The 13,176-nt window shown below is 49.3% G+C and overlaps 3 protein-coding genes across 4 annotated transcripts; all 3 read right to left on the reverse strand.

Moving 5' to 3' along the window:
* Positions 1 to 3,162, reverse strand: ZSCAN5B (zinc finger and SCAN domain containing 5B). The gene is made up of 4 exons (XM_043434768.1): positions 2,779 to 3,162; positions 2,302 to 2,508; positions 1,023 to 1,173; positions 1 to 654 (listed from the first exon to the last, which is right to left on the reverse strand). Exons 1-4 carry the CDS (start codon positions 3,160 to 3,162, stop codon positions 8 to 10), a joined length of 1,389 nt encoding a protein of 462 aa, XP_043290703.1. The 3' UTR covers positions 1 to 7.
* A 1,597-nt stretch (positions 3,163 to 4,759) lies between these two features.
* Positions 4,760 to 9,016, reverse strand: LOC122420039 (zinc finger and SCAN domain-containing protein 5B-like). 2 transcript variants are annotated; one of them, XM_043434763.1, is made up of 6 exons: positions 8,790 to 9,016; positions 7,838 to 8,339; positions 7,343 to 7,549; positions 6,767 to 6,817; positions 6,276 to 6,429; positions 4,760 to 5,901 (listed from the first exon to the last, which is right to left on the reverse strand). In XM_043434763.1, the coding sequence occupies exons 2-6, from the start codon at positions 8,213 to 8,215 to the stop codon at positions 5,255 to 5,257; spliced, it is 1,437 nt and encodes a 478-aa protein (XP_043290698.1). In that variant the 5' UTR covers positions 8,216 to 8,339; positions 8,790 to 9,016; the 3' UTR covers positions 4,760 to 5,254. The 2 variants fall into 2 exon arrangements, with proteins under 2 accessions (XP_043290698.1, XP_043290699.1); XM_043434764.1 differs by lacking the exon at positions 6,767 to 6,817 and having other exon boundaries at positions 8,790 to 9,015.
* A 1,583-nt stretch (positions 9,017 to 10,599) lies between these two features.
* LOC122420064 (protein FAM32A-like) lies at positions 10,600 to 10,939 on the reverse strand. Its single transcript, XM_043434799.1, has one exon. The coding sequence runs from the start codon at positions 10,937 to 10,939 to the stop codon at positions 10,601 to 10,603; it is 339 nt and encodes a 112-aa protein (XP_043290734.1). The 3' UTR covers position 10,600.
* Between the last annotated feature and the right edge of the window lie 2,237 nt (positions 10,940 to 13,176).

Genomic DNA, 13,176 nt, shown 5'->3' on the forward strand with positions numbered 1-13,176 from the left:
GGGTGAATCATCTGGAGTGGATTTTCTGGTGGCGTCTGAAGGTCCCCACCTGACGGAAGGCGCCGTGGCACTCGGGGCACACGTAGGGCCTGAGCCCAGAGTGGGTGCGCCGGTGAACGTTGAGGTTCCCGCGGTGGCCGAAAGCTCTGTCGCAGTGCTCACAGCGGAAAGGCTTCTCCTGGGTGTGGGTCCTCCTGTGAGCACGCAGTGTGGAGTCGTGGGTGAACCTCTTGGGGCAGAGATCACAGCCATAGGGCTTCTCGCCCGTGTGGATCCGCTCGTGAACCCGCAGGTCTGAAGGCTGTATGAACCCTTTGTCACAGATGTCGCAGTGAAAGGGCCTCTCTCTTGTGTGTGTCCTCTGGTGCAGGGCAAGCTGAGATTGATACAGAAAGCTCTTTTTGCACACCCTGCATTCAGAGAGTGCCCGTCCCGGGGTTTCTGCTCCCTCAGGAAGACTGGTGGGTCCCACGGTGCCAGAGGAACCAAGGGAATGGGACCCAAGCTGTCCTGAGAACTCTCCTTGGTCCAAACATGTGGCTGCTTCTTGACGCACGTCTTGGCAAGTGGGACTACTGTCCCGTTTCCTTTTGACATGTCTGCGATTCTTCAGAGGACCTCTTCTGGATCCACTCGTAGTGGAAACGTCTCCCTCTGGAACACAGGAGGAAAGGGTTCAGGAGCCACATTTTAAGTCTCAGTTCCTTCCTGGGGACTCTCCCCCCTCTCTCTGCCCTCCCAGAGTCTGCTGAAAGAAGAGATTCAGCACCACATTTAACAAGGAGCGTTTTCTGTGCTGCCAGCCTCACTGGAACCCTGATGTTGGCTGAGAAGTTCCCATCAAGCAACCAAGCTAAGAGCTTGGACTGTGGGACTCTGCAACATTGATGATGGAGAAGGTTGGCACTGGACAATGATCTCCACCCCACCTATCCAAGGATGGTAATGCTGGCTACCCAGCCCTGTGCCACCATAGGAGGCAGTCACTAACTCCACTGAATTTCACAGTTTTAAATACTCACCAGGACCCTTCAGAAGTTCAGGTTCTTGAGATGGAAGGGTTTTTGTCTCTCCCCTGTCTTCCATCAGGTCCTTCTCCAAGTTCTCCTTGGGCGTCTGACCCTCCGGTCCACCTATTTCAGGAATGGTCTCTGGCGGGAGAGCTTCCTGGTCCTGACAAGGGGGAACCAAGCAGAGTCAATAACCCATCTACCTTAGTCCATGGAAAACTGCTTCCAGCTTCCCCATCTGCCTGGTATCTTGATCTAAGACTCCAACTTTCTTAGTGTCATTTTAGGGGATATGCCCTGACTTCTTCTGGTCCACCCCATCACCCTGATTGATAATCATCTCCTGATACTCAAGACTGTCCTGGATCTATACAGACCGTATCTTGCAATCAAATTAGGACATCACAGTTGGCACTCTGACTTCTCTATGCATCGGTCTCTCCAAATCATACCCACTTCTGCCTGCCCCTGACTCTGGAAGTAAAGAACTCTAGGTCCAGGTCTTTTGACTTCATCATTGATGGAGACTTTGCCTGGATTCATCTTTGTGATGGCGGTTACCCGGTACATAGGAAGATGATGACTAGTATTCTTGGTCTCTACTCCATGCAAGTCAGTAGCATCCCCTGCCCATACCCAACCTCATTTGAACAAATCAACTGTCTTCCACTCATTCTTCAATGTCTGAAAGTGAAAGTATTAGTGGCTCAGTTGTGCCTGACTCTTTGCAAACCCACAGACTGTAGCCACCAGGCTCCTCTGTCCAGGGGATCCTCCAGGCAAGAACACTAGAGTGGGTAACCATTCCCTTCTCCAGGAGATCTTCCTGACCCAACGACCAAACCCAGGTCTCCTGCACTGCAGGCAGATTCCTCACCATCTGAGCCACCAAGGAAGCCCAATGTCTACTGGGGGGCAAAACGAGTCCAATTTGGAGTCACTCCTTCAGTTGCAAGGAATGATCATATTCTGAAATATAACATGCCCTTGGGGAAAGTGGCCGCGGGCAAATCAGCTGTCAGCGCATTTACCTGTGGCAAATTGAACCTAGCATCATGTGAGGAAGACAGGATTCCCTTCTCCCCACTCCTAAGACTAGAAGCTTTCATGGCAGAGGGACAAAGATGGATGATCTTCATTCTCACACTGGCTAGGAAAAATGCCCAGGAACTGAATGCATCCATGGGAATTCCTGGAAGCAATGGGTCCACTCCTGTCCTTTGCCAAATCTCCCAATGACTCAAGCAGCCACACCCACCTGACTCTCTTCTACCTGCTTCTACTCACTCACCTGCTCCCTTGACAGGTCCGTGGCTCCCGGCAGATTCTGCAGCTCTTGGCTTTCCTCCTGGCCATCCTCTGGAGGTATGACACTCGCAGGGGGTCGGGGCTCCCTGCACGGGTCTCTCTCATCGTCCATGTCACCGGCCTTGACTTCAACCATCTCAACATCTGGGTTGCGCACAAGATATTCCTGTCCTTGTATGCAGACTATAGCCTGTGAGGGGAGAAAGCAATCAAGATCAGCCTCTATAAGACCTGGACTATAGCTCTCAGGCATCCAATGGCGGAAGTGCACATGTTTGGCATAAAAGATCTACGTCCTTCAAGTTGAGACCGCCAAAAATATCCCAAATTTCCCAATGTGAGCTTCTCTCACCTGTTCGGGAATCACCGACACAGAGCCAAACCCTCGGGTCCTATCTTGTGATTCCTGAAGCTGGCAGGTGTCTTCTCATCCCACACCCACCACTAAGGTCCTACTCACCCAGTTCTTGGGTTTCTGCCTATTTCTTAGCATGTCCTCCAGCTCTCTGCAACTCTGCACCCCACTTTCTTTGAGCAGGACCTGGCACTTCAGGGGCATGCAGATCATGAACTGCTCCAGCACCAGCCTGTCCAGCATCTGCTCCTTGGTGTGAAGATCTGGCCTCAGCCACAGACGGCAGAGTTCACGGAGTCTCCTCAGGGCCTCGACGGGGTCGGATTCCTCCGAGCTGCTAAATGTTCTGAAGCGGATGTGCCAGGTTTCCTGGTCACAGTCCGAGTTTTCCATGAGTGTGTCTGGGGGTGGCACGGATGCCGGTGACTCTGCTCCAGGGCTATCTGTGACGTGTCCACAACCCTGAAAAAATGTCTGGTCCTTAGCCATATTGATGGAGGAAATTTCCAGGAGGATTCTGAGCAAATGCTTTTAGAAGTGGGTGCCCAGTTGATGTCTATGGAAATGGATTTCCTTTGCTTTTCCTCAGCATTAAAGTCACTGTTTAGAAGTCTGGGTGGGGGGGCGGGGAGCGGAAAGAAAGAACCAAATGGGCTTCATTTTATTCCACCCTTCTGTCTCCCCTACATCCCAATATTAGACACCATTGCCTGACTCATTCCAGATCTCATAAAACCGTCTGGTCAAAAATGACCATAGGGCTTCCTTGGTGGTCCAGTGGATAAGAATCTGCCTGCCAATGCAGGGGGATATGGTTTTGATCCCCGATACAGTAAGATCCCACCTGCCTCTAAGCCCATGCACCACAGCTCTCGAGCCTGCGAGGGGCAACTACTGAACCTGAGCTCTAGACTCCAGGCCTTGCAACAGGAGAAGCCACCGCAATGGGAAGCCCACACCCCTCAGCTAGAGAGTAGTCCCCGCTAGCTACGATTAGAGAAAGCCCTCACAAAGAAGACCCAGCCCAGACAAAATGAATGAATTAAAAAATTAACACTAATAAATATATATGTAGTTCTTAAATGGCCATAGGGTCGCTGCTCAGAAACACTTGAAGAAAATGAGCCACCTCACAGCAACGTGTGTGGAAACATCCTTCTCCCTTCACAGAAGAGTTCGATTAACCGTTGTTAATGTGGGGTTAGAGGGAGATCTCCTGTCAGAAGGTCTCCCAGCTAACATAAGATGAACAGAAAGCAAGACTTTTCTGAAGCCCACCCATGTGTCCTGATTTCTGAGCATTCTCCTTGGACGTGCCCCCTCATCACTTACCCCTTCGCGGCCTGTTGCCTTCAGCCTCCTCAGGTCAGGGACTGGCTCTCAAAGTGTGTCTGGAGCTGAAATGTCTGTATTTATAGAGAGTTGGGTGAAACTCCAGGGGTTTCTGGCCATAACCTCATCATCCCAGTGATTGGATAAAGGTCATGGAAGGAACCACTTTGGATAATCTGGGTAGATTCAATTTCCTGTGAAGACTCCCAACAGGAAAAACCATTAAAGAGGCCACCATATTGGTTTGGCAGTAAACTTTCTCTAATGTATTTTATTTACTTTAGACTTCATGGATGGCATTTCTTGGAGAAACAGATTGATTTTCCTGATCTAATCAATTTTTCCTCTCTGCTTGGAGACTGTGAGGCAGTCCAATAATTGTAATCCGAGGATTGTAATCAAATCGGGTTACCTAATCTTGTTTCTTTTCTCATGAAATAACTCACCAAAGACTTTTGTTTAAAATCAGCTGATGAATAAAAAAATAAAAAAAAAAAAATAAATAAAATCAGCTGATGAGATCAACTGTGAGAAGCCATTTCAGAAAGGCATCAAAGAAACCAGAGGTTGTACGCCAGTAGAGAAAAAGAACAACACTTAGCAATTTAAGAAGTCTTCTTTTGCTAAATACCTCAGGAAGCAGTATCACTAGTACAAAGGGAACATATCTCAACATAGTAATGGCCACGTGGACAAAACCACGGGTATCACCCACTCTGTGTAGCAAAGTCTTAGAAAAGAAAACACACAGCTCTTTGATAGAAATGTGTTTATTTGAAATTTAAATTTCACTGGTGATCCTGTATTTAATCTAGCCGTCCTGCCAGGAGCATCCTATTTTACAAGGAAATCACGCCTGGCAAGAAGGCAATCAGCAGTAGCCTCACTCTCATGATGAAGTGCTGATAACCAGGGAAACATGTCTTCACTGGAAGAACAAGAACAGCACAAAGCAAAAACATGTGAGAAAACCACAGTCTAACATTGTAAGGCAATTATCCTCCAATTGAAAATAAACAAATGAAAAAGAAAACTATAGTCTATAGCAAAGCAGAAAACAAAATCCAAATGGAAAAATAAGTCATCACTCAAATATCCTAATTCACGCGCACGGAACCCTGCTGGTTCCAGTATCCTCCTAAGCTCTTCGCACGTCATCCACACTTTGTATCACACAGGTGACAAATTATGCTAAATCTCCTCCTTAAAACAGAAACGCCTCGGGCCTGACGGTGGGGTCCTGGGTGAATCATCTGGAGTGGATTTTCTGGTGGCGTCTGAAGGTCCCCACCTGACGGAAGGCACCGTGGCACTCGGGGCACACGTAGGGCCTGAGCCCAGAGTGGGTGCGCTGGTGAACGTTGAGGTTCCCGCGGTGGCCGAAAGCTCTGTCGCACTGCTCACAGCGGAAAGGCTTCTCCTGGGTGTGGGTCCTCCTGTGAGCACGCAGTGTGGAGTCGTGGGTGAACCTCTTGGGGCAGAGATCACAGCCATAGGGCTTCTCGCCCGTGTGGATCCGCTCGTGAACCCGCAGGTCCGAAGGCTGTATGAACCTTTTGTCGCAGATGTCGCAGTGAAAGGGCCTCTCTCTTGTGTGTGTCCTCTGGTGCAGGGCAAGCTGAGATTGATAAAGAAAGCTCTTTTTGCACACCCTGCATTCAGAGAGTGCCCGTCCCGGGGTTTCTGCTCCCTCAGGAAGACTGGTGGGTCCCACGGTGCCAGAGGAACCAAGGGAATGGGACCCAAGCTGTCCTGAGAACTCTCCTTGGTCCAAACATGTGGCTGCTTCTTGACGCACGTCTTGGCAAGTGGGACTACTGTCCCGTTTCCTTTTGACACGTCTGCGATTCTTCAGAGGACCTCTTCTGGATCCACTCGTAGTGGAAACGTCTCCCTCTGGAACACAGGAGGAAAGGGTTCAGGAGCCACATTTTAAGTGTCAGTTCCTTCCTGGTAACTCTCCCCTCTCTCTCTGCCCTCCCAGAGTCTGCTGAAAGAAGAGATTCAGCACCATACTTATCAAAGAGCATTTTCCATGGTGCCAGCCTCATTGGAACCATCCCTGATCTTGGCCACAGACTATCCATCAAGCAAACTACCTAGGAGTCTAGCTGATGAAACACTCTGGAATGTTGATGATGGAGAAGGTTGGCATTGGAGAACCAACTCCTATCCCCCAACACCAAGGGATGGAAATACTGGGTACCCCTTCCTGGCCATCATCAGAGGGAGTCATTACCTCCTGTGGTCTCCAAGTTTTAAATACTCACCACAATCCTGCAGAAGTTCAGGCTCTTGAGACGGAAGAGTTCTTATCATTCCTGTGTCTTCCAGCAGGTCCTTCTCCAAGTTCTCCTTGGAGGGCGTCTGACCCTCCAGCTCACCTGTTTCAGGAATGGTCTCTGGCGGGAGAGCTTTCTGGTCCTGACAAGGGGCAACCAAGCAGAGTCAATCCCACTGCCTTAGCCCACGGCAGGCTCTGTCTCTTCTTTCCCCACCCCCCTCATACCCTGATCTAAGACTCCAGCTTTCTGAATACCAGTTTGGGGGATATGTCCTGACTGCTTCCCATCAGCCTGAATGGCAATCCTCTCCTGATTCCCCTGTCTGTCCTTGATCTATACCGCCCACGTCTGGCAATCAAGTCCAGACTTCACAGCTGGCACTGTGAATTGTCTTTGCACACATCTCTCCACCTCATCTCAAATTCTCCCTGCCCCTGACTCTGAAAGCAAAGGACTCTGGCTCTAGGGCTCCTGACCTCACCACTTGTTGATAGTTGCCTGGATTTGTCTTCATCACGGAGGGTGACCTGGGGCATAATAAAATGATAAGCACTATCACTGGTCTCTACTCATGAGAAATCAGTAGCATCTCCTCTCCCTATTCACATTTCAAAAAAATCCACTCTCTCCAGACATACCCCAAAATCTTCTGAGGGGAAAAATGACTCCAATCCGGAACTTTTTATTCAATTCAAGGTGTTTACAATATTCCCCAATATTAAGTGCCTCTGACGAAATCCATCATGGGTGAATCAGCTGTGAGTGCATTTACCCCTGGTGAATGGACCCAGCACCATCCCATGGAAACAGGACTCCTCTGTCCTCATGCTTACGGCCACAAGCTTTCATGGTGAGGCACCATGAAAGATGGATGAGTCTTCATTCTCACACTGGCTGGAAAATGTCTGGGAATGGAATGCATCCATGGGAATTCCTGGAGGCAGTGGGTCCATTTCGTTGCCAAAATTCTCCCAAGTACTCTAGCAGCCACGCCCACCCAACCCTCTTCTACCTGCTCCCAGACTCTCCAAAGGTCAGGACATCACACTCACCTGCCCCCTCAACAGGTCCTTGGCTCCTGGCAGCTGCTGCGCCTCCCAGCTTTCCCGCTGGCCCTCGTCTGGAGCAACGGCACTGGCTGTAGACTGGGGCTCCCTGGATCGGTCTCCGTCATCATGCATGTCTCTGACCTCCACTTCTAATATCTCAACACCCAAGTCTTGGATCAAAAATTCCTGGTCTTGGACACGGACTACAGTCTGTGAGGAAAAATTCCAACAGCATCAGTCTCCCTTCACAAGATCCAAAAAGGTATTCATTGCGTATGCCACCCTAGGAGCCCACCTCCTGGGAATGACATTTGAAAGAGCAACACCCTCAGAGTGAGGACCAAGAGAAACATCTCCGGTGATGCTCCAGGCAAGCGCTCACCCGCGTGGGAATCACTGATGCAGAGCCAACCCCTCTGGTCCAGCTGCTTCATCTCCCAGCTCGCAGCCCCTCACCCCACCTTTCCCTGTCTCACACGGTCACTAGGTCCTACTCACCCATTTCTTCAGTTGCTGCTTATTTCTCAGCACCTCCTCCAGGTCCTCACACGTCTCGGCACCGCTTCTTTTGACTAAGTCCTGGATCTCCGGCGGCATGCACGTCACGAACTGCTCCAGCACCAGCCTGTCCAGCATCTGCTCCTTGGTGTGAAGATCCGGCCTCAGCCACAGACCGCAGAGTTCACGGAGTCTCCTCAGAGCCTTGATCGGGTCGGATTCGTCCGAGCTGCTAAACTTCCTGAAGCAGATGCGCAACTCTTCAACGTCGGAGTCCGGGTTTTCCCTTCCGGTGTCCTGGCTTGGCGCAGACGCTGGCGACTCTGCTCCGGGGCTGTCCGTGAAGTGGCCACGACCCCTTGTCTGGTTCTCAGCCATACTGACTGTAGAATTTTCCAGTAGGACTCTGGGCAAATGCTTCTAGAAGTGGGTGCCCAATTGACCCCGATGGAAAGGAACTTCCTCTTGCTTTTCCTCAATAATAGATTCAGTATTCAGAAGTCTAGGGGCAAAAAGGAAAAAAAAAAAAAAAATAGAATGCAGACAATTAGTTTTATTTTCATCCAACCTACCATCCCTCATCCCAATACTGGACATTATTCCCCCTTCAGTATTGCATACCAGGGACAAGAATCCATTCTATTATTCTTCCGACATCCATCTTATAGTACAACAAGAAACTGTGTGGTCAAAATGTCCACAGGGCAGCGCTTAAAAGCCCTTGTTGAAAAAACGAACCACACCACACGACACCACGGAGTGTGGAAATAATCTCATCTCACAGAAGAGTTCCACAAATGAACCACAGTTAGCGTGGGGCCGGCAGGAGATCGGTGGATTTCAAAGGGTCTTCGAGCGAATGCACGGTGAACAGAAACCCAAGACTTCCTGAAACCCACATCGACGTGCCCTGACTTTCTAGCGTTCTCTGTAAACATGTCCCATCAATTACCTCCTTGAAGCCTTCTCGCCCTCGTCCTCCTCAGTTGGCGACTGGCTCTCAAACCCCGGCAGGAGGAGAGATGTCTCTCCATAGAAGAGCTGGAAGAAACGCCGGCCTTCTCGGCCAGTTACCCAATCAGCGCATCGATTCATTAAGGGTGGGGCGAACCATGATAGATAATCCCGTTTTACTTAATCACCAGGGATTCGATTGCCCACGGAAACTCCCTCAGGAGAAACCACAGTTTACTAAAGAGGCCTCCGTAGTGGTTTAGTGATAGATTCTGTGGGGTTTTTTGTTTGTTTTTGGCCAAGCGGGGAGGCACGTGCGACCTTAGTTCCCAGGACGCGGAAGGAAACCACGCCGCCTGCAGCGGAGGCGCTGAGTCTCCCCCGCTGGACCGCTGGGGAAAATCCGTGAACCGTCTTTCATTTTGTATTTTATTTGTTTTGGACTTTTGGGATTGCATTTTGGGGTGAACGGATTGGCTTTAATGATCTCGTGAATTTTTTTCTCACTGCCTAGAGGGTTTGACGGAGTCAGAGACATGCTGGTGGTAGGCAGATCGGGTTGACGAGTCTCGTCTTTCTGTTCTTGTGAGGTAAGTCTTAAAAGGCTTTTCTAAAATCAGCTGATGAGCTAAGGTGTGAGAAGAACCGATTTCTAAGTAGCCTTTTTAAAGACTAGAAGTTGTACACCAGTAGGAAAAAAAGAATGACACCTATCAGTTTCGGAAGCCTTCCTTTTCCTAAACACCTCGGGAAGAAATACCCGAACAAGTATGGAATGAACATATCTCAGCATAGTAACAGCCATGTAGGCAAAACCATGGGAGTCACCTATTCCATGTAGAAGAGTCTTAGAAAATACGCAGAACACTCTTTGACAGAAATGTGTTTATTTGACATTTGAATTCCACTGGAGAGCCTGTATTTCATCTGGCCTCTGTGCCAGGAGCACGCAGTTTTACACTGAAGCCCCGCCTAACAGGAAGGCAGTCAACAGTAGGCGCAGTTTCATGATGAAGTACTGGTAACTAGTAAGACATGCTTTCATTAGAAGAACAACAATACAAAGCAAAAACTTATTAAAAATAGGCTGCACTGAAGTGGAAAACAAAATCAAAGGGAGACATAAGCCAAAATATCCTCCTCACTCACGTGAATGGACCCCCCCCCCCCCCAGAGCCAATATCCTCCGAAGTTCTTCACACGTCATCCACCCTTTGTGTTACAGAAGTGACTAATCATTGTGAATTTCCTTCTTGGAGCAGAAAGGACTGGGACTCAAGGGCAGGGTCCTGGGCCAGTCGTTCAGAATGGGTCTCCTGGTGGGATTTGAGAGACCCTAGGGAGCGGAAGGCCGGTGACGCTCGGGGCACACGTAGGGCTCGAGCCCAGAGTGTGAACACTGACGTTCCCACCGTGGTTGAGAGCTTTGTCACAGTGCTCACAGCAGAAAGGCTTCTCCTGGGTGTGGGTCCTCTGGTGAGCGTGCAGCGTGGAGTCGCGGGTAAACTCCTTGGGGCAGAGACCACAGCCGTAGGGCTTCTCGCCCGTGTGGGGCTCCTGGTGAAAACACAGGTCCAGAGGCTGCATGAACCACTGGACATGGATGTTGCTTTTTTTTTTAATTTAGAGTTAAAGGGCCGTCTCTCTTTAATGCAGTTCCAGAATAAGGGCCCATTACTTTGATAAGCAGGGGCTCAGCAGAAGGCTCAAAAGCATGTGTGTAAAAGGATGTTTCCAAAGGCTCCAGAGATGACCCCAACTCTGCTTCCTGCTTCCCCTGGACCATACTCCGTCTGCTGGGTGGGGCGGCTACTTGGTCCAGCTGACCTTGGGAATGTCATAGTGCTCCGTGAGCGTGTCCAGGTGTCTGTTGAAGTCCTCCACTCTCTGCTTGTGGGTTTTGGATGCTTTCTTCAGGATCCTCTCCATTTGTCGCTTCTCCTGCACCTTCTCAAAGGCCACCTGGGCTGGGGTCTGCTTGTCGAGGTGGCGCCTCAGCTCCTCCTCCTGGTTCTTCTGGATTTTGCCCATCGTTTCCAGGAGTTTTGCCTTGTCTTTGTCCTTTTTCTTCTTCCGCTTGGTCACGCCGAGCTCTGTGACTCCTTTCAGCTTCAGGGGTCTCTTTTGGACCTGCTCATAGGCGTCCATGCTGCCTGTCTTCGAATTCGGTTTTCTAAATGGACGAAAGTGGGGGGTCAGTTTTCTCAAATGGAAATTGGGACAATATCGTTCTCTACTGTAGATCTGAGAGGTTCTGTCTGTGCAGATTAACACAAATGAACACAGACGAACATCTCTGCTTAGAAATGCCCAGGGGACCAAGGTTCAGAAAGCCTTGTGGAATAAATGAACCACACCACACCACACCATGGAGGGTGGTAACACTCTTCCCCCCAGAACAGAGAGCTCAGCAGTCAACCGTAGTTAAAATGGAGTTTGAGGGAGACCCACTGCTTTCACAAGGTCTTTGAGCTAATGCAAGGTAAGTAGAAAACCCAGCCTTCCGAAACCCACCACCTCCTTCTGTCTTGATTCCCAAGCCTTCTCCTTAGCCGTTCTCACTCATGACTTACCTCCTTTGAGCCCTCTTGCCGTCAGCCTCCTCAAGTCAGTGACTGGCTCTCAGAGTGTGTCTGGGGCTGAAACGTCTCTATTTATGGAGAGCCAGGGGAAATGGCAAGGGTCCCTGCTTGCTACCCCATCAGTACAGTGATTGTGTAAGGGCGGGTCAAGCCATTTATATGACCTCATTCTAGATAATCCAATCTACCCACGGATCCAGGTTCACATGGACACTCCACCAGAAAAAAACAGTTTATCAAAGAGGCCTCCATGTTGGTTTTGTGGTAGACTTCTCTGATAGCTCAGCTGGTAAAGAATCTGCCTGCCATGCAGGAGACCCTGGTGTGATTCCTGGGTCAGGAAGATCCGCTGGAGAAGGGATAGGCTACCCACTCCAGTGTTCTTGGGCTTCCCTGGTGGCTGAGCTGGTAAAGAAGTAAAGTGAAAGTCGCTCAGTCATGTCCGACTCTTTGTGACCCCGTAGATATACAGCCCATGGAATTCTCCAGGCTAGAATACTGGAGTGGGTACCCGTTTCCTTCTCCAAGGGATCTTCCCAACCCAGGGAGCGAACCCAGGTCTCCCGCATTGCAGGCAGATTCTTTACCACCAGGGAAGCCTGTGCACTTTTTGGCAGGAAGATTGATTTTCCTGGTCTAGCAAATACTTTTCTCATTTACCTGGAGAGTTGGAAGGAGTCAGAGTATAGAGATCTGAAAGTTTTAACCAGGAAGCCCATGCTTCCCTGGCGGCTCAGTGGTAAAGAATGCACCTGTCAATGCAGGAGACGCGGGTTCACTCCCTGGGTTGGGAAGATCTTTCGGAGAAGGAAATGGCCAACCCACTCCAGTATTCCTGCCTGGGAAAATTCCACGGACAGAGGAGCCTGGTGGGCTACAGTCCATGGGGTGGCAAAGAGTCGGACACGACTGAGCAACTAAACAACCCTTTTTAAAATTCCTCATGTAAAGATCTCGGACGAGGTCAGAATCCTGTATGTTCTGCAGGGAATGTGCCACTTTTGGGGGTCACAGTCTTAGCTTTTCAGTAAGTACCCTTTGGCGCAGACCCTGGTGGCTCTGATTAGGGACTGTCTGGGACTTTTCCATGACCCCACAAAAAAATGTACGTTCTTTAGCCATAGTGACTGAGGAATTTACTAGCAAAATGTTGAGCACATGCTTCTAGAAGCCCATGACAAATTCCCCTTATGTATAGTGATTATGTATAGGGATCCTTTACCTTTTGTCAGCAACATGTTCACTGTTCAGAAGAATGGGGGCAAAAAATAAATGAAGAGGATTAGTTTCATTTTATTCCACCCTTCCATCTCCTCTGCATTCCTCATCCCAACACCAGACACCATTCCCTCACTGGTACAGTATTTCATGTGGAATGGACATTAGTCCATCCATCATTCTTCTGATATCCACCTTAACAGGAAAAAGAGGTTGAAATGTCTGAATGGCTCCCTAGATTTTGACTTCTGTAGTCTGGGACTATGTTGTTCTTTGCTGTATTTTCAAGAAATTTACAGTGTGTGAGACTCCTCATATGGATGTTAACAGTAATGTCAGTTTTTACATTATTCGGTCGAGACAAGCCACCAGGCAAGGCTCTGAGTCATGATTCTTCTGGGAAAAAAAATACGAGGAAGACAATTTAAAAACTTAATTCCATGTAGTATAGTGACGTTGGAAATATTAAGCAAAGATTATCCACGCAAAACATTTCCTTGCTGTCACCAGGGTATTTATTAGTTCCAAGAAAGGGATGCACAAAAAGATCCAAAGAGAATTAAATTCCTGATCAGATACCTGTTG

Source organism: Cervus canadensis, chromosome 18 (genome assembly GCF_019320065.1).
Source record: "Cervus canadensis isolate Bull #8, Minnesota chromosome 18, ASM1932006v1, whole genome shotgun sequence".
Lineage (NCBI taxonomy): Eukaryota > Metazoa > Chordata > Mammalia > Artiodactyla > Cervidae > Cervus > Cervus canadensis.

Bases quoted from the DNA above. Each gene is read 5' to 3' on its own strand.
- ZSCAN5B (XM_043434768.1), bottom strand. From the start codon at position 3,162: ATGGCTAAGGACCAGACATTTTTTCAGGGTTGTGGACACGTCACAGAT. The intron at 1,174-2,301 runs GTGAGTGAGTAG...CCCCCTTGTCAG, and splicing joins CGGACCTGTCAAGGGAGCAG to GACCAGGAAGCTCTCCCGCC. The intron at 655-1,022 runs GTGAGTATTTAA...CCTGTGTTCCAG, and splicing joins TGAACTTCTGAAGGGTCCTG to AGGGAGACGTTTCCACTACG.
- LOC122420039 (XM_043434763.1), bottom strand. From the start codon at position 8,215: ATGGCTGAGAACCAGACAAGGGGTCGTGGCCACTTCACGGACAGCCCC. The intron at 6,430-6,766 runs GTCAGGAGCCCT...GCCCCTTGTCAG, and splicing joins AACTATCAACAAGTGGTGAG to GACCAGAAAGCTCTCCCGCC. The intron at 5,902-6,275 runs GTGAGTATTTAA...CCTGTGTTCCAG, and splicing joins TGAACTTCTGCAGGATTGTG to AGGGAGACGTTTCCACTACG.
- LOC122420064 (XM_043434799.1), bottom strand. From the start codon at position 10,939: ATGGACGCCTATGAGCAGGTCCAAAAGAGACCCCTGAAGCTGAAAGGA.